At 47.1% G+C, this 27,420-nt stretch overlaps 4 protein-coding genes across 10 annotated transcripts in view; 2 read left to right on the top strand and 2 right to left on the bottom strand.

The window, feature by feature from the left end:
• The window catches only part of UFC1 (ubiquitin-fold modifier conjugating enzyme 1), a 68,956-nt gene extending 64,301 nt beyond the window's left edge, over positions 1-4,655 (bottom strand). Inside the window, exon 1 of the mRNA XM_075563820.1 lies at positions 4,260-4,655. The gene's annotated coding sequence lies outside the window, so the exon portion shown is untranslated. The remainder of the gene's footprint in view (positions 1-4,259) is intronic.
• Positions 4,656-4,884: 229 nt separating this feature from the next.
• DEDD (death effector domain containing) lies at positions 4,885-18,771 on the top strand. Of its 5 annotated transcripts, XM_075563788.1 has the most exons (7): positions 4,888-5,015; positions 6,778-6,810; positions 9,519-9,681; positions 15,790-16,178; positions 16,374-16,481; positions 16,766-16,912; positions 17,215-18,771. In XM_075563788.1, exons 4-7 carry the CDS (start codon positions 15,854-15,856, stop codon positions 17,589-17,591), a joined length of 957 nt encoding a protein of 318 aa, XP_075419903.1. In that variant the 5' UTR covers positions 4,888-5,015; positions 6,778-6,810; positions 9,519-9,681; positions 15,790-15,853; the 3' UTR covers positions 17,592-18,771. The 5 variants fall into 5 exon arrangements, with proteins under 5 accessions (XP_075419913.1, XP_075419903.1, XP_075419877.1 ...); XM_075563762.1 differs by lacking the exon at positions 9,519-9,681; XM_075563780.1 differs by lacking the exons at positions 4,888-5,015; positions 9,519-9,681 and adding an exon at positions 5,095-5,155.
• On the bottom strand, positions 17,932-21,487 carry NIT1 (nitrilase 1). Of its 3 annotated transcripts, none has more exons than XM_075563732.1 (7): positions 21,413-21,487; positions 20,833-20,928; positions 20,340-20,594; positions 20,125-20,228; positions 19,775-19,908; positions 19,484-19,609; positions 17,932-19,211 (listed from the first exon to the last, which is right to left on the bottom strand). In XM_075563732.1, coding segments are annotated over exons 1-7 (984 nt in total). In that variant the 5' UTR covers positions 21,415-21,487; the 3' UTR covers positions 17,932-18,944. The 3 variants fall into 3 exon arrangements, with proteins under 3 accessions (XP_075419847.1, XP_075419855.1, XP_075419865.1); XM_075563740.1 differs by having other exon boundaries at positions 21,317-21,480; XM_075563750.1 differs by having other exon boundaries at positions 21,438-21,472.
• Positions 21,488-21,532: 45 nt separating this feature from the next.
• The window catches only part of PFDN2 (prefoldin subunit 2), a 26,962-nt gene continuing 21,074 nt past the window's right edge, over positions 21,533-27,420 (top strand). The window contains exon 1 of the mRNA XM_075563833.1: positions 21,533-21,638. Coding sequence (XP_075419948.1) covers positions 21,564-21,638 — 75 coding nt within the window. The 5' untranslated portion in view covers positions 21,533-21,563. The remainder of the gene's footprint in view (positions 21,639-27,420) is intronic.

The raw sequence follows: 27,420 nt of genomic DNA, 5'->3' as shown, positions 1-27,420 counted from the left end.
TAGAAACAGCTGGACAAGCAATTGTCTCAGTGTCTGGAATTTGGAAAATTTGATTGTTAAGGAAATGATTGAGTCCCAAGAGTCCTTTAAAGGAAGAACAATATTTTTTTGGTGAAGGCCTAATAAAAGACCAATCTCAAACTCTTCTTCAGTTTTCCACTCTGAGTGAAGCAAGCACTGTCTTTTTCCCTTAGGCTACAAAAAAAAGGGACTGAACACCAGATTATGACCACAAGAGAGGGCGGTACTCAGTATGGTCTCTTTTCTCTATACTCAACCTGTGGGTCGAGACCCCTTTGGGGGATGAACGACCCTTTCACAGGAGTTGCCTAAGACCATGGGAAAACTGAAATACTGCTCCTTTATCTGTCTCCAGGTGGGTCTGCCCACATGCAGATACGCCCACATACAGGTACCTGGCATGAAAACTGTTACGCATGCTTCAAGACAAAATTTCATTTGTAATTAGAATTAGATATTTCACAATACGTAATTACATATTGTTTTTGTGATTAATCACTATGCTTCATGTTCAATTTATAACAATGAAAACATACCCTGCATATCAGATATTTACATTACGATTTGTAACAGTAACAAAATTAGTTATTAAGTAGCAATGAAAATAATTTTATGTTCCGGGGTCACCACACTGTATTTTAGGGTCGTGGCATTAGGAAAGTGGAAGGCCACCGCTCTAAGTGGTGTTGGGTCACGTCTGGAGTAGAGAGGTAGGCTCACAGATCGAAATTAACACCCTGTTGTCAAGCTAGCTGGGTGACAAACCACGTTAGGGTATGGGATGAAACATGATTCTATTTAAAAAGCAGTGCCTGTGTCTGCCACTCTTACGTGTTTATGTGGTGCTGTATATCCCCTTTCCATACATCAGAGCTGTTTGTCCTAGTGATTCTTGTACTAGGAAAAGGTTGTGCGCAATCTGTGAGGAAATTGAGAATAAAAGGGAGATTGTTTATTGTGGGATCCAGGCCCACATGCAGATGGGTCCTCAGGGGGCAGTTGTGTAATTGAGGGGTAAATTAAAGAGACACTAGACAAGATAAAGCATGCAAGGGCTCACCTGTTTCACGATGACCAGAACCAGAATGAGACTGAACTTTATTCTCTCAGATTTATATAATCTTGGGCAAGCAAGCCACAGTAAGTTCATATGTAAGAGGAAGGGGTTGTATGAAAAACTTGCATGTAACATGAGGGGGACAAGCTAGGGGTATACATGCAAAAAGAAGGGAGGCGCTAGAGACATATATGTGACAGGAAAGCACGTATGTAACAAGATGCGCAGGCTCTACAGTCAAGATGGCAGCCTAACCTTGGTCTTCTCTGAACTGGCTTGACCACAGGGGTCTTTGAGCTTTCCTCCAGAAGAACAATCTATGATCCTTATCAGAAAGTATGGGACATAAAAAGGCTGCTTCCAAGCTTACTTCCCCCAAATATGTCAGGCCTAGGATACTGCTTGCAACTAATAGCAAATGATTGTCAAGTTATCTCTGAAGGTATCATCCATCCAGAGCAAGCAGAGCCTACTGTCTGTCCCACCATAGCTGGGGCTCACTCTCTACTGTTAAGGATAGTAGATTGCTTTCCTTGGAAAGCTTAGAATCAATAAATCAATTCTCCAGTTCAAGGACAATCAAGGTTAGGCTGCCATCATGAATCTAGGATCCAACCATCTTGTCACATGGGCACTCTTAATTCCTCCTCTTCCTATAGCAGGTATACCCCTAGAACGTCCCCCTCCCATCACTGTTATTACCCTTCCTGTGACGTAGGCTAGCATGCCGCCAAACGCATAGAAGGTTTGGTTAGAAATAAATCACTCTCCTCCTGTCCTCCTGCCCCGTTCCCTCTCCCCGCTTCCGCACCTCCACGTGGACCAACATGAGGCTCAAATATGAGCGTAGAGCACACTACCATGAAATGTGTCTCCTTTATTTTACCCTCTCCTACTTTTCTTATTCTCTATGACTTAACTATCATCTTTATATATTACAGGCAATTGCGCCTACTGGACCCGTGATTAGTTGTTGGGGGCTGATCTCCCCTGACAAGAAGGGAGTGGGCTATACTTAGGGTGGGACAGACAACAGGGTGAGACTGCTCTTGGTAGCAGACAACCTTCCAATGTATATAGTAGCAACTGTGGGCTTGCAAGCAACACCTTAAGAGTGGCATCAGTATGAGGGAAAACTGGAGAACAAGTTTATTTAGGAGAATGTGACTGGGGTGCATCCCCAACCCACGAACACGAAGGCCCTCCTCCACCAGAATCAGCCTCCCAAACTCCTCAAATATGAGCGTAGAGCATTGTCCGCAGACACCCTCCTCTTGGTGGTTCTCAGTGTCCCGCATTTCAACACCGATTAAATAGCGTTCATGGTGCTATCGTAGTGGCTTTAGGAGAAACCTATGTTATATCTAGTTCTTCACTTCAACCTTCAAATCCTTAATTTCACCGTTTCTGGCAACACAATTTTTTCTTGAAGGTGGCTTGGGGCTATGGTAAAGAATGAGAAGAGCGTAGCAGCAGAGACTGTGACTGGCAGCCATGACACACAAGAGTAGAAGAGCATGGGGCTACACTGCCTGTGATCCTCGGGAGGAAGTTCAAGATCTAGATTTGATCTTTGTACTAAGTTTCCTGTTAACGCAGTTTTGGTAATCTAGGTCTGGAGTTAAGAATACCTTTCTTCTAGCTAGATATCTGACATTTCTGACAACTTCTATCTTCTTGAAACTGCTTTATCTTTGGTTCTGTGACAATTATCTCCTAGTTTTTATTCTTCCTCGTGTACTTTTCTTTTAAAAAGATTTTTCACATGCTTTTCTTCTCCTTGTGCCTCTGAGTGTTAGAATTCCTTAAAAGCACTTTTCGTAACCCTCTACTCTTCTCTAGAGCTTGTCCAAATTTATGGCTTCAACAACCATGGAAACGTTGATGACTCAGAATTTCTGGCTTGGACATCACTGGAGTTTTTAAAAAGTCATTTTCTATAAAAGTAATATATGTTCATAATAAAACAAATTCCAGGACAGTACAGCTGGGTCTAAAATTTTAAATGTATTGACTCATTCTGCTCCAGCCCCATTTTGTAGAAATATAAAAAACATTCAAGTGTGCCATGTTCACTTTGTACTTGCTTTTTTAATATTACCTCCCCTCCCCCAACCCTCCCAAATTTTAGACCTCTATTCTTTTACCAACTTACATAGCCTTGGGGCATGCAAGCCCCCCAACCACAGACACCTACCTATGTAGCAAGGTGGGCAGAATATTAGCCCTAGAGGTCCCTGAGTTCATTGGGGGAATCAGTAAACACCAGGGTGGGGACATGTAAGGGGATTGACACTCCCCTGAACAGGGAGAATAGCAACATGTTTGCTCCTATGGATAAAGCTGCAGGCTGGATAGTAAGTAAGTAGCCATGTGCTGCAAGAGGAAATAATTAAGGTAGGACTATTATGGGAAGATACTGTGGGGAAGATTTTTAATTAGGAGAAAGTGTCTGGGACTTAACTCCATATCACAATGTGAAGGCCTCCCTCCACCCAGAATCCTAGCCTTCCAGGCTTCTCGAACCTCTTCCCGGTCCTCAGTTTCCCACACATGTCGCCAAGTCAATTTGGGCTCCTGGGGCCCCTTACACAGGTTTCTGAGGCTAGTAACCTTTCCTAGGGCAGTTAGCTGCAGCTTTCTCCTGCTGCATGGGTTTGAACTGGCAACCTTACATTTAGCAGTCATCTCACCTTATCTACGCTCATGGTTTCCATCATCATGTACACACACCGAACCTGTCTTTTGGGTCCCAAAGGTACATGAACTAATATTCGATTGTCTGATATTCCTTTTGAATGTCCCACAAGCACCTCTGACTCAACATGCTTAAAGAGTGACTTTCCCCCCAAATCAAAACAAGAAAGGCGATGACATCATTAACCCCCAGTTGTCTAATCCACAATAGTGGGAATAATCGAGAGCTCTTCCATCTGTTTCAGTCCCCAATTCCTCCCTATCCGGACCATTCTTAATTTTTTTTAGGTCGGACCACTTGTCACCTCTTGCCTGGATAAGAGCGTCCCAATTCTTTTTGCTCGTCCTCCACAAGAAAACCAACTATCTTCCTAAAACATAATTGCGTACATTTAGGTTAAGACCCTGGCCTTAGATGAAGTCAACTAACTTACAGGGGCTCGAGGACTCTGGCCCCCGTCTGCCGAACAGGCCTGATTATTACCTTTCTTTAGCCACACCAGGCTGCTGGCAGCTCCAGAGCGCACCCGGCCCCAGTGCCCAGTGGTTCTTCAGAATTCGGCTCGGGCAGCACTTCCTTTAATAAAGAAGGCGCGCTCAAGAGACGAACGCTGAGCGAACGAAGTCAGAGATGGGCTACAAGCAGCTCTTCCAACGCCGCACCCGGGTTGACAGAACGTCCGGGTTACCAGGAAGTTCAGCACACAGGTCAAAGCCAAGTCCTGAACCTTCCCGGAAAGACCGCGGGTCAGCCCGACCCCGTGCCATTCCGCCCTTCGGCGTCATGGCTGCCGGCCCCGGTCTCAGTGCGCGGGCGCCACCGCTCTTTCCCGGCTCACGAACGCGGCCGTCGGCCTGACTGCGGCGCCGAAGCCGCCCTCGAGAACCCCCAGCGCTGCCAGCTTGCCCCTAAGCAAGATGGCTGCCAATCTCCAGCCTCCCCCCTCAAGTGAAGCTCTCCACCCCCCGTGTAATGCCGCTGCCAGGCTGCCCTCACCCAGTATGGCTGCCCGCCTCATTCCTCACTATGGCCGCGAAGCCGCCGCGAACCGGCCGGGTTCCGGGAGGCGCGCTCAGGACGCGGCCCCCCCGCCCGGCTCTCCCCTCCCCTCCCCCTCCCCCCACGCCCGCGGCGGCGGCGGCGGCGGCGGCGGCTGGAGCCCGGATGCGGCGCCGTGAGACAGGCCCGGGGCAGCGGCGCGGATGGATCCAACATGGCTGCGCAGAGCCTGAGCCGAGAGTGAGGCGACGGGGCGGCCGGAGTGGGGAGGGGGAGTCGAGCGGGGCGGGGCGGGGCCGGGCGGGGCCGCAAAGGGCTCGGGGAAGCCAAGTGGAGGGGGAGGCGGTGGCGACGTCCAGCCGAGAGCCTCCGAGGAGGAGGTGACGGGACGCGGCGAGGTGGGGGAGGGGGCGGCCGAGGGGGGCGTGCGGGGGAGATGGCAACTGTGGGCGAGGGCAGGGGTCGTGGCGGAGCAGTGGGGCCGGGCGGAGGGGCGTAAACAAGGGCCGAGGCTGCGCCGGGTTAGGGGTGTGAGAGGCCGAGTGGGGAGTGGGGAGTGGGGCGGCGATTCGGACGGAGCGAGGGGTAGGGGCGCGGGGCGGAGAGGCTGGGGGTGTTGAGGGGAAAGGGGGCTGGTGGCATGTGGTGGCTGGAGGGTGGACAGGACCGCAGTGTGGGTTGCTGTGTGCAGATGGGTAAGGTGAGACTGGGACCCAAGACGTTTGGGGGGGAGGTTTTGAAAGTGTTAAGTTGGGGGGGAGGGGAAGAGCCGAGGGTTGAATTTGGGTGGAAAGGGAAGGAAACGGAGCTTTGGGGAGAATGGAGAGTGTCGGCTGGACGAAGTCATGGAGAAAGTGAGGGACTGGGAGGAAAGTTTGGGAGGAAGAGGAATGGGATGGGAGGCAGGACAGTGGAGCTGTGCGGAGATTAGAGGCTCAGGGGGTTCCCTTTCCTCTGTGCAAAGAAAGGAAGGACAGAGTTAAGTATCATCAGTTGCAGCCAATTCTAATTGTCAGGCCCTTAGCTTTTAATAGGGTGGGAAGGGCAGAAGGGAATGGTCATGTGAGTTTGAAGAATTGGGGTTGGATGAACGTTCAACTGGATTTGCTTACCAAAAGCTCCCTAGCTTATTGCTCCCTTGTTTTGCTGCTTATAAAAAGAGTGGGGAGCAGGGGAGCTGGTGTCGATTGAGTGTGGAAGAAGTAAAGGATTTTTCTAGTTTCTGACAATTAGGAAAGCAAGGGGGAGGAAGCTGCTTTGACAATATTGGAGGCCCTGCAAGGCTGGGGCAGGCAGTGGACTGAAAAAAACAGGACAGCTTCTAGACAGCAAGGCTAATTAAATGAGTGCTTTAGTTTCCAGACCCTTCTTTTACTGTTCTTAGTGCTAGGAGGGAGGGGCCAGCATCCACGTAGAGAGAAAAGTTTTCTAGTGAAATGTGGGTATGTGAGTGGATACTGTCCGGTGAGTATTTTGTTCTCACTGTGTGATACGGAAGGGAAAGGGCAAAGGTAGAATTTAGAGGATAATTCATTTGGGCTTGATCGTGGGAAGAATGTGCCACCTTTGACTGGAAACACTCCTCTCTGAGGAAGGTGAATGTAAATGTTCATATTGTAACAAAATAGCTGGGTCTCTTGAGGAATCCAGGGGAAGGTAGGAAGGATTCAGAAAGTAGTGGTTTTTCTTCTCTAGTAGTTAGTAGTTGAATTGAGGACCTCTCTTGCCATCTGTCACTGAGACTGGGATCTCTTGGAGTTGGCGTTGTTTTCTGAGCCCGGGGTGTGGGGGGGGGGGGGTGTTTGATGTGAGTCTCTCGGTTAGCTTAAATTATCTCTTTTGCCAAATTGTCTTTAGGCTTGTCAGTGTATTTTTGCAAGTGAGATTGACTTAACTCTTTGGACTTTTGAAGTTGCAAAACATAGCTTGAAAATTGACTTTTTCCTCCCTCTTTCCTTATTTTTTCTGTTTTGCTGCTGGATTTGAATCGTGCTTGCTGTAGGAAGAGACCTGGGAAATTAAGGTTCTTGCAGAGGTAAGTCTGGAACTTTATTTCTTTCAAGTAACGAGCGGGAAAGGGAATGGCATGAGAAATGAATTTTCACCTCCCAGCTGAAGGTGGAAGGCAGAAGATTTGTTAGTTACTGTCCCTTTTGGTAATTGGAGATAGGAGGAAGGGAGAAGGGAAATTAGGTATCTTGGGCAAACCCCCAGCGTTGGTTTGTTAGTATCTTAATCTTCTTGGTCAGTTCTGAGAGAAACATTTAGAACATGTGGAGCACGATACTGTATGTAGTACATTGTCTACTAAATGTTACCTTTGGAGGATTGCGGAAGCAACCTCCAGCTTTTCCCCTAGCTTATTCTTTCTTTTGGATGTTCCATGGTCCTGAACTCTTCTTTTGAAAACATGATAATGTAATTCTGACTCCCAGCCACTTGGCTGCTGTCTTCCTAGTTTCACCAGCAAAAAAGGTCTCTATGTTCTCCTGGGCATCTCTAAGATAGTCTGTGTTGTTTTCAAGCGACCGCTCTTTTCAGTTCTTCCACATGAATTTCTCCTAAAGGCTCTGAAAAGACAGTGAACAACTCTGGGTTGGGATGAGACTAGAGTTTGAAGTGGAATCTTACAGATTTCTTAATTAAGAGAAAAACCTGTAGATAGGAGGGGGCTTCAAAAAGTTTGTGGGAAAATTCTATTTTCTTTTATTCATTTATAATCATTTTATTGGGGGCTCATACAACTCTTATCACAATCCATACATACATCAATTGTGTAAAGCACATTTGTATATTCGTTGCCCTCATCATTCTCAAAACATTTGCTCTCCACTTAAGCCTCCTGGCATCAGCTCCTAATTTCTCTCCTCCCTCCCTGCTTACCCCTTCCTCATGAACCCTTGATAATTTGTAAATTATTATTGTTATATTTTACACTGTCCGACGTCTCCCTTCACCCACTTTTCTGTTGTCCATCCTCCAGGGAGATTACATGTAGATCCCTGTAATTGGTTCCTCCTAGTCTACTATCTTGACATTCAATTTTCTCTCCAAGTTTTCGAAGTCCTCTCAGATAAATAGCCCATCTCTTGGCTGTTAGCTGACATGGATCATCCTAAGGCAACAAAACAACTGGAAAATGTAGCACTTTCTCAGAGTCAATAATTATCCTTTGGAAACTCTGGAGAGGGACCAACAAGTTTTAGAATCTCAAGTGGAACCAGCAGGATCAGGACTCTGCTTATTGGCGTGCTAGTTGCTGGGTATTTGACTATGTTTTAGACACCAAGGTTCAGTAGTTCTACGTTTCTGTTTAGAGGGTTACATTCGCATTACTCTGAGATCTTTCATCTAAGATATCTGCATAATTTAAGCCGAGTTCTCTTGCCTCGCTGCCACAGAAAGTTGAGTATATTTTGGTTTGAGGGCACGTCAGTCACATTTTTTGAGTGCTGGAGTTACATTCCTGGAACCCTGTCTGTGTTGCTGAGTGAACTGAACATCCTAGCGGATAACCTAGGTGGGGCAGGCTGCCGGTTAGCCTGCCTGACAGCCTCCTGACAGTTCTTGGGAATGACCTGTTCTAAGTTTCTTGGGAAATTTCAAAGTTTTGTATCATTGCATAAGCTGTATAAGTTGGATGAGCCACATGAAAAAAGAAGGGTCAGCTTCAGGTTTCGTTTCAGGACTTTAATAGTGGCATCATGGGATAAGTGCAGGATCCTTTGTATCTGTCTTGCAGAGGTTGGCATTTCTCTTATCCCCACAGTGATCCAGGTGGAACTAGGTCAAAATAGACCTCCTGGGATGAGGCAGAAGGGAATGTAGCCCCGTACCTACTGTGAACTTGAATGGCAACAGCAGGTGATGGAGCCGAGGTTGAAATGGGATGGAACTCCTTAGTGCTAGCTGGATTTAGGAGTTAAAATGAGCTTATGTCTAACTCGCTTTTCTTCTAGATGTTGCATGATGGGTTGGGATATGAGGAGCCAAATGACTGATTCCTTTTGGTGTAGGGTGCAAGCTATGTTGTCTCTTCTTTTGATCCTTGCTCTACTTAGATAAAAGTTTGGAATATTCAGTGATAGTGACATTTTGAATGGGGTAGTCTTTTCTTTGGGGGCCTCTGCTGTGCATTGTAGGAGCTTAGTAGCATCCCTGGCCTCTACAGTACCATCTCCCACCCCTCAAAGTCATTACAATAAAAAATAGAAATGTCTTCCCCAAACTAAACCAAATTCAAATCTATTGTCATTAATTTAATTCCGACTCATGATTGTCAAGTGTTGTGTGTCCCCTCCACCCCACCTTGGGGGGACATGGGACAAAATCACCCTTGTTGAGAACCACTAAGCTAAAAGCTCCAAACCTTTAAAAGGTCTAGCTGAAGATCTAAGACTTAAAGCTGGTTGATTTCTTTTCTAAGTAGCCCTACTGGCATAGTGGTAAATGCTCATCTGTTAACCAGGAAGTCAGTGGTTCAAACTCACCAGCTACTCTGTGGGAGAAAGAGGAAGCATTCTGCTGATGTAGAGATTACAGCTTTGGAAAGCCTATGGACCTGATCTACTCTGTCTTGTAGGGTCTCCGAGCTGGAATGAACTTAACAGCAATGTTGTTGTTTTATTTTTCCCTGAAATGTAGGGAATTCAACTTCAAGGGACTGAAGCCTTTTGTAGAATTTCATCGTTTGATTCATAATTGGAATTATAGTACTTTCTTGTGTTTCGTCTTACTTCCTAGGGGCAGTTAAGGGGTGGAAATGTTTCTTCGTTGCCTGAGATGTAGCCGGATCACTGAATTGGGGAGCACTGAAACAACCTGCTCTTCTGATTGATTGAATGTGAAACCTGCCCATCTGTTTTCTCTGGGATTCTCACAATCAGCAGCTGGCCAAAGGGAACAGGTGGGATAGGGACTGAGAAGTTGCAGGGGTTCTGAAGCGGCTCGCTTTTCTCATGTTGCCAGCAGTGCAGAAGAAGGTATTTTCCTACAGCCCTCTCCATTTGCACCAGCAACAGCAGCGAGTGAAATAAGAGAGGAAGAGTCCAGCAACACTAGCCTCCAGTTAAATAGCTATTTTCCCAGCTGTTTTCCATGCTTTGGGTGAGGCATCTGCTCTCAAAACTAGATGTAGCTTATATTTTCTTTCCATATATCAGAACTCATGGTATGGAGCTAAATGGTTCCAGGGTTGTAAAAATAGTAACCCATGAGTGTCTAACCTTCTGTTACTTCAGGAGGGGGAAGAGGGAATTAGTATCAAGCCAAGCCTGCTTCTTGTGGAGTTGATGGTCCTACATACCGCCTCACTCCAATCTTTCTACTAGTTCTGACACAAGCTGTCCCCGCCACGGCAATCTCTACTTCTCTGTTGGGTTCAATTACTTGTGACAACGGCCACACAGAATTCCCAGTTACGGGGTTTAGTAGGGAAGTAACAGGTTATAATTCAGGATCAGGAATGTTTTAGGATACAGGGGTTTGATCAAGGAGCTTGGTGGTAGGAGGGTTCCACGTTGGGCTGCTAACTGCAAAGTCAGCAGTTTGAAGCCACGAGCTCCTCTGCAGGAGAAAGATGAGCTTTCTACTTCAATAAAGAGTTTGAGTTTAGGAAATCTGCAGGGGCAGTTCTTTCCTGTCCTGTAAGCCTGGTTTGAGTTGGAATCGACTCGATGGCAGTGAGTCAGATATTATTCAAGACAGCCTCTTCTCAGCTGTGCCAGCAGACAGGCCTTCCTTGGCCCCTAGGTGAGGTTTCTGCTTGGGCAAGTGCTACAAATCTCTTTAGCTCTGCCAGTAAGTGCTGAGAGGCACCCAACTCTGCCAGTACGCTTTGGACCAACGGCACTCAGCTCTTTTGCTCGGCTAGCCAGTGTGCCCATGGTAGCGGCCTCATTTCACGGGCCATGAGACGCAGCATGCTCTGTTGCACTGGTCTGGTTCTGCTGCCACCATTTCTCTGCAGCTGTTGCTTCCCATCTTGGGCTGTTTCCAGTGTTTACTGCGCTACCTACTCTCACTCTCACCATCTCTTTCTTGAGTTGAGGTTCTTAGTTCAAGGCCCCTGAGTTCAAAGGACTAGCTTTTCTGTCATCATTTCTTGTTGGTAGTGGGCCCCCCTCTGCTTTCATGTACCTATGTACACTGTCAACAAACTGTCTGATCTCCTATGAGGGCCACAAGTACTTTATTTGCAGGGTCTCACCCAATCCAAAGACTAGGGCTCAGACCAAATTCATTGCCATCAAAACTATTCTGACTTACAGTGATTCCATAGGACAGGATAGAACTGCCCTTGTGGGTTTCTGAGACTGTAACTTTTTCTTTGTTTCTGATTTTAAAAACTTCTAACAATGTTAATGGCATATATTTCACATATCTTACAAGTCACTAGTTCTTTTACATTAATATGAGCTGTACAGTCATGTCCACAGTGACCTTTTAGAACATTTGCTTTCCTCTGCGCCATCGTCACTGGCTCCCCACCTCCCCTAGCGTCCCCATTATACCCTCAAGAGGCCGTCAATGCAGTCACTAGAGCTCTACCCACCCTGGACTGCATGTGCAGAATAACATGGAAACAAAATACAGGAAAACAACAAAAATACCGCCCTCTGCATTAGAGCAAAGCTAGTCACATCCCTGGTCTCTGGTCAGAGGGAGTTTAATGGCGGCTCAATACAGACAGATTGTGAGTTCTCACGGTCATTCCCGAGCCATCTGAAAACTGGTATTCACCAGTTAAGCTGATAGCATTCTCTCCTGGGTGCTTGGATTGCTACTGTAACTCTTTACAGGAGTAGAAAGCCTCCTTACATTAAGTCATTCACTGCACCTTAAGGGTATGCCTTCCCCGACTTACAGGGATGAGCCTCTCTGGTTCCATGGTAGGTTTCCTGAGGAAGAGATTAAGGCCCTGTGTACTCTTTACTCTTCCAGTTGTCAGTCCTCATCAACTTGGCTCTTCATTTTATTCTCTCTTTTAACCGAGCCTTTTTCTTTGTGTGTAAAATGCACAGAGCAAGCTATCCTGTTGATGAGGATGCTTTTAGGTTGCATGTTGGGATGGAGTGGTAATGTATTGGAGGAAAGGCTCTGGTTAGTCAGACTACATGCATGGTAATGTGAGTTATGTGCATTTAAAAAAATCATTTTATTAGGGGCTCATACAACTCTTATCATAATCCATACATAAATCAATTGTGTAAAGCACATTTGTACATTCGTTATCCTCATCATTCTCAAAACATTTGTTCTCCACTTAAGCCTCTGGCATCAGGTCCTCATTTTTCCCCTCCTTCCCCACTCCCCCCTCCTTCATGAACCCTTGATAATTTATAAATTATTATTTTGTCATTGTGTGCGTTTTTAATGGAGCCCTTCTCTTGGACTTACGGGGAGTTTGTTTTTAATTTGGGTTGTTTGGAGTGATCTCTTTTTTTAATAAAAACAATATTTTCTTTATTTACAAGTTAGAATCAACAGACAAGGAAAAAAGACAGTTCAAGAGAACCAAATGGGGAGGTGATGGTCGAAACCCCAGGCGTCCCAAATATAGGAGGAAGGGGAAACAGAAAGTAGAAAAGAAAAGTCAATGTTAAAAAAATCCACAAAACCTCCCCTTCTCTCCCTGGGTGAGGCTGGGGGGATAGCCTCATCCCTAGCTTAAAATAAATTAAAGCAACCAACCTCAACACAGGACAGTGATGACCTTGGGTAACACTGTTTCAGGGCCTTTGCCCACTCTCACCCTGTACCCCTGGCTCTATCCACTTCAGTGGGGGCTTTATGACCATTCCCAAGAGGTCACTCCCACTGGCTGGGAATGCAGAATCTTTTGACCATATGTCCTTCCTTCAGTAAATGTCCCTGCATCCTTCCCCGCCACAGATCCAGCTCTCCTGAAGTGGAGGGTGAGATAAGGAAATGTCACAACCGAGGGGTGGAGGAAAGGGGAAAGGCAGGTGATCTAGGGGTCTGGTCCTGCGGAGCCTCCTGCCCCATTCTAGCCTAGCCCCTTAGCCTGAGTCTGAATCACTGGAGTCTGAAGATGCTGACGATGAAGAGGAAGAGCTAGCATCTGAGCTGCAAGCACTGAGGTGTGACACTGCTACTTGCTGTGCTGCTGAAGACTGTCTTTTCACTCGTGTTCTTGGGGGCTTGGTGGACTTGAGCTGCCCGCGGGCATCTGGGAATCACTTTTCCAGCGCTCGAGTCTTCTCCAAAGCCAGTTCTTCCTTCATCTTTCTTACAGGTTTCTTTATGGTTTAGGGCTTCCGGGTTTCTTTCCTACCCCAGCCCTGGACTGATATCTTAAGAGATTAGTTTAATTCAACAACAGGGCTATTCATTGCTAGGCACTCGGGATATCAAGAAGAAAATGACTCAGTCTCGCTCCACGAGTAGCACAAGCCTAACTGAGCAGTAAGTGCACACGTACCAGTAGTTTCAGTACATCTTGGTAGCGTCTTCAAAGGGAATATGGATTCCATAGGAGCCTGGGAACTCCTTACCTCAGTGTGGGAGTGTAGAGAACACATTTTGAAAATGGCATGTGGGCGATTCTTAAAGCATTGAGTAGGAGTTAGTCATCCAAGAAAGGGTGGTGAAGTATGGAAGGGAGGGGGGCATTTTGGTAAAAGGAATAGTCTGAAGAAAGGTATTGAGAAAGGTACAGACAAACTGATCACATTAAGGAATAAAAAGTAGAGCGTGTTGGGTGGAAATGAGCCCTGGGAGTACATCAGTCAAAGCTGAACTACTGACAGGTCATTAGTTCACCTTCCAAATGGGAAAGCTGTGTCAGTCTACTTTAATCAAGGTGTCAGCCTTGGAAGCCCTATGGATCACTTCGGCTCTGTCCTGTAGTCAGGATGAGCTGAGACCCAATCAGTGGCACTGGGTTTGGTTTGATGGCAAGTTGTGAAGCAGAAGAGGTAGGCAGGGCCTGATCTTACAAGACTTAGTGCCTGTCTTATTTAAGGACTTTGGAGTGTTTATATAGGTAAGGAGGGGGCTTGTAAGCAGGTGTTAAGCAGGAAAATCATAGGGTCAGTTTTATATTTTAGTTAGCTAACTCAACTAGATATGGGGGGTGGAATTAAATGGGTTACAATTTGTGGTATAGAGAGCCCTTAGAGAGGCTGTTGCAGTTGTCCAGGTGATAGGTTTTTAGGACATGAACCGGGCCAGTGGAAGTGAAGGTAGAAAGATGGGGAAGATTTAATAAGTCTTTGAGAGCACCAACAGAAATTTGTAACTGGCTTACTGGAGGTTGTGGTCCGATAGTGGAACGATGTTGGGTGCTACTCTCTGGCAAGGTAATAGGTACGAGTGGCTAGTGTAGAGGTGAAAGGTGGCTGGACGTGATGAGGATTGGCTCCTGGCTGCTGGGTCATTGACAGCAGTATTGAATAGAGGAACTTTGTGAACCAAATGCCAAAATACAAGGCTGTAATTTGTCTTTGACCGGAGATTAGTAAATGGCAAACAAGAGGAAAGGCTAATCAAACTAACTTACAGCCATCAAACTGATTCCATGGCTGTAAATCTTTATAGGAACAGATCACGTACTCACTGCCATTGAGTCAATGTGAATTCATAGTGACCCTGTGGAACAGAGTAGTGGATATAACTTTTGCAGGAGTAGAAAGTCCTGTCTTTCTCCCATGGCGATGCTGGTGGTTTTGAACAGCTGACCTTGCAGACCACAGCCCAATGCATAATTATTATGCCACTAGGACTCCATGGGAGCAGATAGCCTCGACTTTCTCCTAAGGAGTGGGTAGGTGGCTTTTAACCACTGACGGTGGTTAGCAGTCAATGCTTACCTCAACAGCATCACCAAGACTCCTAGAAGGTGGTATATCCAGTGTTGTGGACATTAAGGAAGAACTACAAGCAAGAAAAAGCAAAAGAACTAGCAGCATGGGAGAATGCACACCATAGGGGCTTCACGCGTATTCTTTACTTAAGCCCCACACGGTTAGTGATTGTCGTTGACTAGATCTTACTAAGCAGTTACGTGGCTGCATTTGGTTAGATTCTAGTAAAACGAGAATAGGTTTGTGGAAGGATATGTCTGGGCTGCAGAGGCTAAGGATCCTTAGATGAAGGGGCTTCAGAAATCTCTTTGATAACTGTGTATACAAGTCTTTTTAGTTTACAAACTGATTTTACATATACTCATTTGATTCTTGACTCTTGAGAAGTATCTTTCATCCCTATTCTTTAGGTGGGGGGGTGCTGTTTCAGATAAACACAGCACTAAGGCTTTGGGGGTAAGTGACTTATTTCTGGTCACACAGATAAACAGCTGTTAGAGCTAGTCAGAATTGAACCTAGTTCTGAACCTAAAGGTTTTCATTTTCCCTGTTGTGAGTCCCTAAGGTGCATGCTAAGGAGCCCTGGTGGTGCAGTGGTTAAACGCTTGGCTCCTAGCTGATTGGTCGGTCATTTGAACTTCCCAGTGGATGCAAAGGAGAAAAGATCTGGCAGTCTGTCCTGGTAGAGAGTACAGGCTAGGAAGCCCTACGGGACAGTTAGTTCTGCTTTGTCCTAAAAGGGCTCTGAGGAGCATCTTGATGACACACAACAAAAAGCATATGCAGCTTCCATATTTGAGTGAATTTACTGAGGTCTTGCTTCCTTTAAGGTGATGGGTACAAAGGATACTTCTCAAGGAACCAACAGCAATTTGTTTTGGCATCGGGAGGAATACTTGGGCTTATATCCATTAGCAACTTTTGCTGAATTTAGAGCACTAAAGTTGTATCCAACGTTCTCATTTAGGGAACATGACTCTATTATCTGAGCCCAGCAGAGTCTAGACTTTTGGGGCATCATCTGCTGAGTGTGGACAGGAAGAGAGGAGCTCTCACAATTGTGTGTTTTCAATAAACACCTGTAGCATTACACTATGCTAGGCATTGCGTTGGACTCTGGAAACAAGGGCATGACTGACTGGTTCCTTCTATTAAGTGGCTCACAGGTTCTTTTCCTATCTTTACAGCACAGTAAGGATTGCAGCTGCTGAGCAGGGATTCTGGAAAGCTGTGCACACCTGAGCCCCCAGCATGACGGGCCTAAAACGGCAGGCTAGTCAGGTGTGGCCAGAAGAGCATGGTGAGCAGGAGCATGGGCTGTACAGCCTGCACCGCATGTTTGACATCGTGGGCACCCACCTGACACACAGAGATGTGCGCGTTCTTTCCTTCCTCTTTGTTGATGTCATTGATGACCACGAACGCGGCCTCATTCGAAATGGACGTGACTTCTTACTGGCGCTGGAGCGCCAGGGCCGCTGTGATGAGAGTAACTTTCGCCAGGTGCTGCAGCTGCTACGCATCATCACTCGTCATGACCTGCTGCCCTACGTCACCCTCAAGAGGAGGCGGGCTGGTGAGGGTGCATTGGGGCCTGGACACTGGAATTGGGGAGACTTGAGGGTGGCTAGGAAGGAGTAGCATAGGAGCGCAGGGGAGGAGGCATTGACCCTGGGGAGGACCTAGAAGAGGTTATAAGCCCCAGTGGAGGGACGGATTGGGAGGAGGGAGGAATGTATCTTTTCCTGAATGACTCCCCATACCCCCACAGTGTGCCCCGATCTTGTAGACAAGTATCTGGAGGAGACGTCAATTCGCTATATGACCCCCAGAGCCCTCAGTGATCCAGAACCGAGGCCTCCCCAGCCCCCCAAAACAGGTGAGATGTTAATTCCCCTTAATTTCCATCATTAAGAGGATATTAATCCTCTCACTTTCTCAGCTTTGCTAACTTAAGTGACAGGATACTCCCCCCAATATGTAGTGCCACAGAAATCAAGTGAGGGGTAAATGGTTCCCACAGGTCCCATAACTCACCGTCCACTGTCCTCCCCCCGTCAGGCCGCATTACTGATACTGCTTTTAGTGCTCAGTGTAAATGATTCCTTTCTGATTTAATGCTTTTACTTTATTATCTTTTCTTCTCTTTTCCCCTCCGGTCAGTGCCTCCCCACTATCCTGTGGTGTGCTGCCCCACGCCAGGCCCCCAGATGTGTAGCAAACGGCCAGCCCGAGGGAGAGCCACACATGGGAGCCAGCGAAAACGCCGGAAGTCAGTGACATCCGATCCCAAGGAAAAGCAGACATGTGGTGAGGAGCAAGTTCATGGGTTTCAGGGGAATAGCAGACTTGAGGGGAAAATATAAAGAACTTTGAGGACCCTGGGCAGTGTCTGCTATCTGGTAGAAGGCTTACTTTGGTGGTTATGACCTAAGTGTGTCCCACCTAAGGGAACTTTCTACATTCAGCCAGACTTTCGGAAGTAAATAGACAACGAACTGGTCCTGAAGGAGAGGTAGAAAAGCTTGTCAGGTGATGTTCTTTGGTTGCTACTCTTCTGTTTGTTTCCGTCTTTCAAACTTCCCTTGTAACCTCTTCTCTTTTCCCCATAGACATCAGACTGCGGGTTCGGGCTGAATACTGCCAGCACGAGACTGCTCTACAAGGCAATGTCTTCTCCAACAAGCAGGACCCGCTTGAGCGCCAGTTTGAGCGCTTTAACCAGGCCAACACCATCCTCAAATCCCGGGACCTGGGCTCCATCATCTGTGACATCAAGTTCTCTGAGCTCACCTACCTCGACGCATTCTGGCGCGACTACATCAATGGTTCCTTACTCGAGGCACTTAAAGGTGTCTTTATCACAGACTCCCTCAAGCAGGCTGTGGGCCACGAAGCCATCAAGCTGCTGGTGAATGTAGATGAGGAGGACTATGAGCTGGGCCGACAGAAACTTCTGAGGAACTTGATGCTGCAAGCATTGCCCTGACCTTTCCCTCATCTCCCCTCGGGGGACTGTTCCCTCCACCCACCTCTGAAGCTTACATACTGTTCTGGGGTTTGTTCCCTACCCTTTCAATCACATCCCCTGACCTCCCTTTTTTATTTTAAGGAAAAGACGAAGAAAAGTGGAAGTGGTGTCCCTTACCCCTCCCTGCACCATGTGCCTGGGCTTTCCCTTTGTTTCCCTTTCCACTCAGCCCAGTGAGTCTACAGCACCTTACCACTGAGCTGGAAGACAATGCTTAGGGAGAAGCAGAGTCTTCATAAGGGATTGAAGTGAACATTGTTTGGGGGTGCGCTGAGGGGTTATCAATACTCTGGCTTGATTGAGGGCTCTTAAATTTTATTTGACAAACCAAAGGGCTGTGAGTAAGGGAATTATGTGGCAGGTGAGACTCTGAAGTGTGCTTTGGAAATTCATCACCACCCTCTCCCAAATTACAGAATTTTTAAAAAACAAGCTGTGGCCCTTTCCAGTCTCTCCTGGCCTCTGGTGCTGCTCCTCTCTGCCTCTTTTCCCCCAGTCCATGGCTTGAAACCTCTGCCTGGGATGGCTCCTCCTCCTCTCTCCCTTGGCATCTCTCTTCAAGGGAGCAAGCAGTAGGTGAGAGGACTGGGTCAGCCTCGTCACTCATTCCAACTGTAACTGATGTGTGTCTCTGTACGCACATACATGGATGGTGAAGAGATGGCTGATTGAAATACACTCCCCCTTAAAAGGGGAAGGGGGAGTGTGGCACTTTCCTTCCATGTTCAAGTGAAAATAAACTGAAGTACCCTGCAGCCCTTTCCCCTTTGCTTTCTTATGACTTGGGCAAAGGGCCTCAGAGGTGGAAGTGAAGTAACTAAGTATCAGCACCTTTCCTCTTTTACCTTCCCCATCTCTACTGTCTCCCAGGTCGGGAATGGAACTGGGACATGCACTGAGTGTTGCACTTTGATTTGGGTCCGGAGGTCTGTTGAGTAAGCCAGGAGGCCTAGAACTAGAGAGCAGTCCAGTTGGCATAATACCACCATCCTTTCCAACTCCCACCGGAGACATCCAAACACAGGATGATTATTTTTTGTTTGCTTTTTTCAGTGCCAGTGATACTCAGCCCTCAACATAACTTCAGTTTTCATGAAATAAACAGTGACTATAAAATGCCACCTTTCTGAAATGGAAATCTGAACTCAGGTGAAAGTTTCTTCTTTTCCAGAAAGCTGAGTCTGTGTCCCATCCATCAAGAGTCGAGGTTGTTCAAATGAGGGGAACTGTGTCCCATAGATTGGCAGTGATACCAGCTCACATTGGGGAGTGGGGGGGGGTGTGGTTCTCAACTCACAGAAGTCCAAAAGTTTAGGATAGTGGGTGACCCAGGTTGCCATAGAGGTCAGGCCTGCGGTGCTGGAACACAGGCAGGTGTTGGCGTAACTGTCGAAGATGGTTGAGGTCAATTCGGGCAAGGCAGAGGCCCGGTCCATCAGAGCAGTGGGCCACCACAGTACCCCAAGGATCCACCACCATGCTGTGGCCATAACTTGCTCTCTTTTCATGATGGCGGCCACACTGTGCTGCTGCCACGACATAGCACTGGGTTTCAATGGCACGGGCCCTCAGCAACACCTGGAGGATGAGCAGATGTGTGTTCACTGAACTACACGTAGCAGCCAGTGAGAAAGTAAGAGGAGGTGAATGTCACAGGCCAAAAAGGCAATCTACCCATTGTGGCCGCTCTTAACAATTGCCTAGGAAAGAGAAAGTACCAGATGAAGGCTAGGCAACAGTCTACAGAATGAACTTCAAAAGGGAAGAAAAATCTGCCAACTAGTAGGGCCAAGGGAGGAGAATGAGGTTAAGAGAAGGTCCTTCCTTGGGTTTGGAAGGTGTCCTCTTACCTCCCAGTGAGCGGGGCCTGTAACAGATCCAAAAGCTGAAGGGTAGGTAAGTATTTCTGCTCCAGCCTGAGCCAATGTCAGGGAGAGTTCAGGGAACCGCATGTCATAGCAGATAGCTAGACCGATCTGGAATAATTGGAAAAAGAAAAAAAAATCTGTTTGTCACAGCATCTAGTTATAACTTGGCCGCTGCACCTTTTGGGGCTTCCTGTCGTCTACCACCACTTTGAAAAGCATTCCTCTCCTCCCTCCCTCTTGCATTTTTCACCCTCATTCTCTCTCAATTCCTACCTTGCCAGCTGGTGTGTTGACAGGTGACTCAAGGCGGGGCCCAGGCATGGTAGAGTTGCTCTCGTGCATGGGTCCCTGCCCTGGAATCTCTACATCACACAGATGTGTCTTCCTATAAGCGGCCACTATTGACCCTAGAGGAGGAGGGAGGATTAGTAGGGTTGGTGCTCTAGAAGCCCAGCTTCTCACCTCCCCATCTCTAAGGAGATGGTAGGTAGAGTAGACATAGAAGTACAAACACTCCTTAAAACCTGGGCCAAGGAAATAAGAATTGAGACAGAATTTCAGAGGTCTAAGCTTAGGTAGAAAAAGCCTGAGAAGAGGCAGGCTGAAGGGTTGTGAAGTCTCACCCTCGTTGTTCAGAAGCACATGACAATTGTAGATTTTCTGGGTCTGTTCCCAGTCTTGGCCACGCTCATGGAAGCCACCCAAGGACAGCCAGAGTCCACTTTCCCTGGGGGGTGGGGGGGGAGAGGACACTGACAACCCTTCTCAAGGCTCTGTCCTATCTGGCAATTCAGGGACACTGCCCAACAGCCTCAATCTGTCCTTTCCCCCCTTATACCTGGCAAGCTGGGTGTATTTTTCCAAAAGGTTCCCACTCAGCGGCTCAGACAGGTGCAGAGTCTCCATAGTGTCCCTTGCTATGAAGTCAAATGCCTCTGGCAGAAAAGCCAGGCAGGCGCCCAGCCTGGCAGCTTCTCGAATCAGTTCAGAACATGTTTCAAAGTTCTGCTGTTTATCTGGTGTTGATGTTACCTGGCACACAGCCACCAGGGGCAGTTCCCAGGAAGAAGAGGAGATGGCCATGGCTCTGGGCCTGCGGAGAGCACACAGGATTTTCAGATGTTCCAGTCCAGGTGGAAAGAATCTAAGGGGTTAAGTGTGGCGGCAGGAAGGCTGGACTTCCTATTCTGCTCTTACCAGGTACAGTGAGTGATCCAGTCCTAATGGGCTTGCCAATTGAGTGGATAGTTGGCACCCGTGTCTCCCACTATGCATCCAGTTAAACATTCACTGAGTACTATGTGCCAGGCAATAAGAACATAACATGTTACCTGGACTGAGCACCAGCTATTGAGCGTTGAGGTATCGGGAGTCCAGTGCATAGGAGGGGCAGGAGCTGGTGACAAGGCCTGATGGTGAATCTCAGCCTGAGGAAGGGGAGAAATCGGTACACCAGCCGCCTTGAAAAACAATACATTTCTAGAATTCTCGAATTTCTCCTTCATACCGTGAGGCTGTCAGGGCCCTCCCGGTAAAGACAAACGCACTCTAAATAATTGTGGGCTACAGGAAAAGATCACAAAGGGGGGAGAGCGCTGCTGGGCACCAGGCTACCTCGATTTACTGTGATCGCACATTATATTAAAGCTCTTTTCCTCGCAAACTTTTCCGCAGTTCAAAAGTCACCTACGGGAAGTTTGCCAGGTTTCTGCAACTGCACAGCTTTGATTCCCTTCCTCACTCCGAGATCCTTCAAGCTCACCTTCCCACACCCCCGCCCCCAAACCCCAACTCGTGCCCCTCCCTCCAGTCCACCTGTCCTTCCGCGCCCCTCCCCGGTGCAGCGTTAGAGCACCAGTTAGCACCGCGGGTGCAATCGCCGCGGCCGGCAGAACGGGGCGGGGGTCCTACATAAGGTTCAGCGGGAAGCATTCACCGGGTCGGAACCAAAGCGCGGCCGGCGGCCCGAGGAGCGGAGAGGCGAGTGGGCGGAGACTCCGAGACCGGACGTGACGCACGGCGGGCTGGGCTGCGCCGGCCGGAAGCCCAGCAGGCGGCGAAGATGGCGGAGAGCAGCGGTCGCGCCGGCAAGAGCAGCGGTAGCGGTGCGGGGAAGGGGGCGGTGTCGGCGGAGCAGGTGAGACGCGGAGAACGCCAGGAGCGCAACGGCGCCTGGCTCCGGAGTGGGTGCGCTGAGGGGGCCCTGTGAGGCGGGCAGGCCTTTACTTCACTTGCACACTCGCAGGGCCCCCTAGAGAAGGGAGGTCCTCGGCAAAGGCGGCCCAAAGGCGGCCGAGAGGGCGCGGGTGGGTAGGTGAGGACCACGCTCCGCTGGGGTGCAGGGTGACCGCGGGAGGGCGGAAAGCCCCGGAACACAGGGCCTGGGAGGATGCACACGTCTCGGGGGAAGATGGGACGTCACTCTCCGCATTCCCCAACGATTTGGCTGGGTGGCACAGTTCGTTAGGAATCTCGGCGGATTGGACCACAGGCTGCTGGTGTAGTGTTTTACGTGACTCTGGAACCACGTTGGTAATTGCTGTCACTCTGCAGGGCCACGTGACGCACACACGCCAACAGTCTAGTGTTCATTATTATTAGAATTGGGACCCCTTATTAGACTGAAGTTCTTGGGAGACCAGTACCCCTTTCCGGATCCAAGTTTGCGTTTTTCCTAGTGCCTGGCATCAGAAACGCTTGCTAAATGTATTAGGCCTTTGTGGCATGGAAAACCGTGGTGTGTGGCAAGTGTTTGATCGCGATGGTAAGAAACCTGCACAGTAGAAATAAAAACAGAGTTAAACGGCAGGGTACAAATTCAGAATGAGTAATCACGTGTTGTCTGGTTGCATTTAAGCTTAGCTGCTGTAATTCCAAGCTCATAAGTTATCTGTTGAGCAATTATTAGAGGCAAAGATTCCTTGCATAAAAAAAATTCATAGCCCGGTAAGGAAAATAAAACACAATACTGACATGAATCATAAGACAAGTGTCTTCAGAGAGAAAGAAAGAGTTACGGGACTTGGGGGAGGAGAGGGAAGAGGTAGTTACTGACTTCCCGGTGGGGTGGGAGGAAGGAAGAGGAGAAGGAACCTCAAGCTTTTTAAGGGTCTCCCATGTGTCAGGCACTCTGCTGGGTACAGGGAAACCGAAAATTGAAATACCATACTCTTGTCTTCAAGTAGCTCAGCATACTCATAAACCAAACAAAGATTTTTAGTGTGCCACACAGTCACCCCTGAAGGAGTGACAGCTACCTTAGCAAGCGCTAATGGGATCCACACAGCGGAATACTACACGATATTACAGTGTATTAATGAATCCGTGAAACACCTCACAACATGGATGAACCTGGAGGACATTATCACAATATGGATGAATCTGAGGGCATTATGCTCAGTGGAAGAAGTCAAATATTAAAAAGTCTTGAGACCAATATTATAAAAAGTCAAGAAAAAGTTCACACATAGAAACATTCTTTGATAGTTACCAGGGATGGAAGATCACAAACTAGATAGTAGACATGTATTAACTTGGGTGAAAGGAAAGGCAGTAGACAAATAAGGGGGAGGTCAGCACGGCATGACTAGGCAAAGGGAGATTGGGAAGTACATAAGAGTCAAAGGCAATAAGGGGAACTGCTATCACTGCATACACAATCCTACAGTCACAGTAACAAACACATGTACAAGTGAATCCATAGGTAGATCTGTCAGCTGAAGAGGTGAGGGATGGCATGTGGGAGTACTTTCACGAGCATATGTAGGTTTGGCAGAGGATGTTTCTGCATATGTATTTGTATGAGCTGTACATATATATCCAGGTATATAATAGAGCATGTGGGGGCAAAGTTAATGCAAACTTCTTAGCCATGACCTAACACCTTGAGAGACTGAATCACCAGGCGTGAGGGCTGGGGACCTATCTTCCTTATCTAGTGGGTGACTAACAAACATATTTATTCTCTCACAGTTTAGGAGGCTAGAAGTCTGAATCCAGGCACCAGCTCCAGGGGCAGGCTTTCTCTCTGTGTTGGTGCACTGTTTAGGGGCAAGATCCTTGTTGCCTTTTAGTATCTGTAGGCCCAACATTCTTTGGGGATCTCGGTGTGTCTTGGCATCAGTCTTCCCTGGACCGAGAAGGTTCCAGTGCAAGGACCTAGGTACATATTCTGCTTCTAGCTCTTTTTTGGTAGTCCTGGGTTTTTTCTCTCAGCTCCCTTTTCTTTCTTTTTATCTTTTGTAAGATAAAAAATGGAACTGAAAGTTAATGGGATTTTTTTCCTACAGGCTTTTTGAATCCTTCCATGCTCTAAGACATCACTTTTTGAGAACTAGGAAAGACCGTACACGTGAAGTGTTTGCGTACAGTGACTGGAACTAGTCTGTACTCGGTAAATGCTAGGTATTTTAGTGTTCAGCTCATTTTTAAAGGATGAGAGAAATCTTGTTAAAGAAGCAGGTGGTAAGTTTTCTAGATAGAGGGAATAAGACACTAAGGTATGAAACTCTGTGGCATCATTAGGGAGTAGATGGATTTAAACTTGGAGATAGATGGCAAGAGTGTGGAATAAAAGGAATGAAGGAGGAATCTCTCAGGTCTTTGTCTTTGGTGGATCGATGGTTCCATAGGGAATATAGGAAGAGGAACATATTTGGGGAGAAAGATGAGTTGTCGTCAGTGGGTGCCTTGGATCTCAAGCCTCTGGCTCACAGTAAGCCTATGTAGAACAGAACAAAACACTGCCTGGTGAGGACACCGCCACTGTGTCAATCCATTGAAGGTGTTCCTTTTGCTGACCCTTTCCTAAGCATGATGTCCTCCTTTAGGGACTGATAACATACCCAAAGTGTGTGAGAGGAAGTCTCGCCAACCTTACTTCCAGTGAGTTTCAGAGAGAATCAGGAGCTTACGAGGAGGAGACAAAACCTTGGTTGTGGATGAAATCATCCGGGGTAAGCTCAGAAAGTGAGGAAAGAAGAACACTGGTGGAGCCAGCCCTGAAGGGCTCATGGAGAAAGAGCAGCTCTCAGAGGAAATGAAGGCATTGTGATGTGGAGTTTGAGGCTGCTCCCTTGTTGACATTCTCTGGCCTCTGTTCCAGAGAGAACAGTGATCAAAAGTCAGATTTGCTCCCACTGCCATCTACAGGGCCTGTAGACAAGACAGAAGGAAGTAACCCATTGGTCTGACACTTATTTTATGTTTGGTTATTTTACCTGTGTAGTTGTTTAATTCAATAATTTGAAGTAGGTTGTGCTGTCTTTTTTGGGAGATGGCACTTAGGTCTCTGAGGCTTTCATGAACTTAACCTAAGGCCAGTAACTCGAAGAGCATGGCTTTTAACTGAGGGACTTTAAACCTATTTTTATACTTACACCATAATCATAGTAGAGATACTTGAGCTGGGCCTTAAAGGACTGGACAGATGTGAACAGGTGGCAACAGAGATCAGAGAATGAAGAAAAGAGTAGGGTAAATGTCGAAGGACAGTGACGAATTCGTTCAGCCAAGGCCTAGGTATAAAGATGAAAGATGGGGTCTTGAAAGCTGAGGAAGACAGTTGGGGTAGGATCTCAGAGGACTTGGTGTGCATGACAAAGAATTTGAGACCTTTTTAACATAAGCCGTGCTATACTATAAAGTAAAACAATACAAGTTGATTGTAGAAAATAGCAAGGATATGAAAAAGCACAGAGAAGAAAAATTGTCCGTAAACCTACTATCTGGAGATAACTGTTAGCAGTTTGCATATATCTTTTGAGCATCCTCCTTTTTCCACTTAATGTTTTTGTATGTATGTATGTATGTGGAGGGGAGGAAGGGCATGAGTATTTTACATATTTACCTAGTTTCTTTTACAAAATCAAGATTATGCAGTGTGTTTTAAAATGTTCATGCACAATAATATCATGAACATTTTCCTATGTCAGCCAAGAAGTATCAGCGGTGTGTAGGATGCATTTGGAGAGTCCAAAAATAGGACCTCATTTAGAAGATTATTGCAGTAGTTCAGACAAGTGGTGATGAAGGCCTGCACTAACTAGGCTGATGTCAGTGAGCCCAACAAAAGTTGCTGAGGTAGGCGCAGGAAAATTGGCAGTTGATGGGATGAGGGTGTGTTCAGGGTTTCTTAGCTGGAGGGCTGGAGTGGTGTCATTAATGGGAAAAAGGTAGACAAGAAGAGGACAAGTGAAAGATAACCAGTTTAGCTTTGCGCCTACTGAGTTCAAGGGGTCCATAGCACATTCAGGAGCCCTGGTGGTACAGTGGTTGTGGCAGTCTGCTTTCAGCAGATTGGAGCTTTGGAAAATTCTGCTCTGTCAGCACGGCTGTGAATTAGAATTGACTCAAGAACAACAGATTTGATAGGACACTTTGGAGATGATCTGTAGTAATAGCAACTACTATTTGATGATGTTGTTGTATTGCCTTTGATATAATTAATTCTTACAACATCCTATAAAACAGATTATTTTCTGTATTTTATTGGTTAAGAAACTTGCTCATGGTCAGACTTTGAAGCCACTTTCTGTTTGAATCCAAACCTTCCTCTAAGTTGTAAATGTGGGTCTAGAATTATGAGAAAGCCTGGGTTTGCATGCAATTAGCATCAAAGCAATAGTTGAAATCATAGAACTGGCTAAGAATATCATTTGAAATTGTGGCGAGAGAAGCACCATGGACAGAAGTCCTTTTCCATTGAAGAGAGGATGTCTGGAAATGAGAACAAATGTGTCTAGAAAGGTAGGACCAGGGACATGAAGAGTCCTTGAAGCCAAAGGGGAAGTTGAGGGTGACCTACAGTGGATCAGTCTTTGGAACAAAGAATTACTTTGTCTGTAGTAATTTGGCCCTTGTCTTTGGTTCCTAAGATAACTCTGGAATATCCTGAGTATTTAATAGTGCCTTTAATTTCTTCTTTTTTTAAAAAAAATCATTATATTGGGGCTCATACAACTCTTACCACAATCCATACATACATCAATTGTGTAAAGCACGCTTATACATTCGTTGCCCTCATCATTCTCAAAATTCACCTTCCGTTTGAGTTCCTGGAATCAGCTCATTTTCCTTTTTTCCATTCCCCTCTCTCCCTGTTCCCCCCTCCCTCATGAACCCTTAATAATTTATAAATTATTACTTTATCTTACACTGCCTGGCCTCTCCCTTCACCCACTTTCCTGTTGCCTATCCCCCAGTGAGGAGGCCATATGTAGCTCCCCAAGATCGATTCCCCCTTTCTACCCCCACTTCCCTCCAGGTATTGCCACTCTCACCATTGGTCCTGAGGGGTTCATCTGTCCTAGATTCCCTATGTTTCCAGATGCCATCTGCACCGCTGGGTATCCTCCGGTCTAACCAGGTTTGCAAGGTAGAATTGGGATCATGATAGTTGGAGGGGAGGAAGCGTTTAAGAACTAGAGGAAGGTTGTGAGTTTCATTATTGCTACACTGAACCCTGAGTGACTCGTCTCCTCCACACTACCCCTCTGCAAGGGATGTTCAGTTGTCCACAGATGGGCATTGGGTCCCCATCATGCGCTCCCCTCATTCACAATGATATGATTCCCCCTCCCCCCGCCTTTGTTGCTTGAAATCTGGTCCTCTCGGCCCTTCATGATCACACATGTTGGTGTGCTGCTTCCATGTGGGCTTTGTTGCTTCTGGGCTAGATGGCCGCTTGTTTGCTTTCAAGCCTTTAAGTCCCCAGACGCTATATCTCTCAATAGCCGGGCACCATCAGCCTTCTTCACCACACTTACTTATGCACACATTTGTCTGCAGTGTTCATGTGGGGAAGGTGATCACACAATGATGGTATTTGTTATTTGGTGTCTGCTACCTGATCCCTTCAACACCTCGTGTTCACTTAAGCTTGTGTGCTTCTTCTCTGTGGGCTTTGTTGCTTCTGAGCT

The sequence above is a fragment of the Tenrec ecaudatus genome, chromosome 1 (genome assembly GCF_050624435.1).
Source record: "Tenrec ecaudatus isolate mTenEca1 chromosome 1, mTenEca1.hap1, whole genome shotgun sequence".
Classification (NCBI taxonomy): Eukaryota; Metazoa; Chordata; class Mammalia; order Afrosoricida; family Tenrecidae; genus Tenrec; species Tenrec ecaudatus.
Note: the sequence above shows the minus strand (reverse complement) of the source record. Positions and strands in the feature narration are given on the sequence as shown.

Coding starts and splice junctions, on each gene's coding strand:
- DEDD (XM_075563762.1), top strand. CDS start 15,854: ATGACGGGCCTAAAACGGCAGGCTAGTCAGGTGTGGCCAGAAGAGCAT. Junction 16,179..16,373: donor CCTCAAGAGGAGGCGGGCTG/GTGAGGGTGCAT, acceptor ATACCCCCACAG/TGTGCCCCGATCTTGTAGAC. Junction 16,913..17,214: donor CAAGGAAAAGCAGACATGTG/GTGAGGAGCAAG, acceptor TTTTCCCCATAG/ACATCAGACTGCGGGTTCGG.
- NIT1 (XM_075563732.1), bottom strand. Junction 20,595..20,832: donor ATAGCTGGTGCTCAGTCCAG/GTAACATGTTAT, acceptor TGCTCTCCGCAG/GCCCAGAGCCATGGCCATCT. Junction 20,229..20,339: donor AAATACACCCAGCTTGCCAG/GTATAAGGGGGG, acceptor CCCACCCCCCAG/GGAAAGTGGACTCTGGCTGT.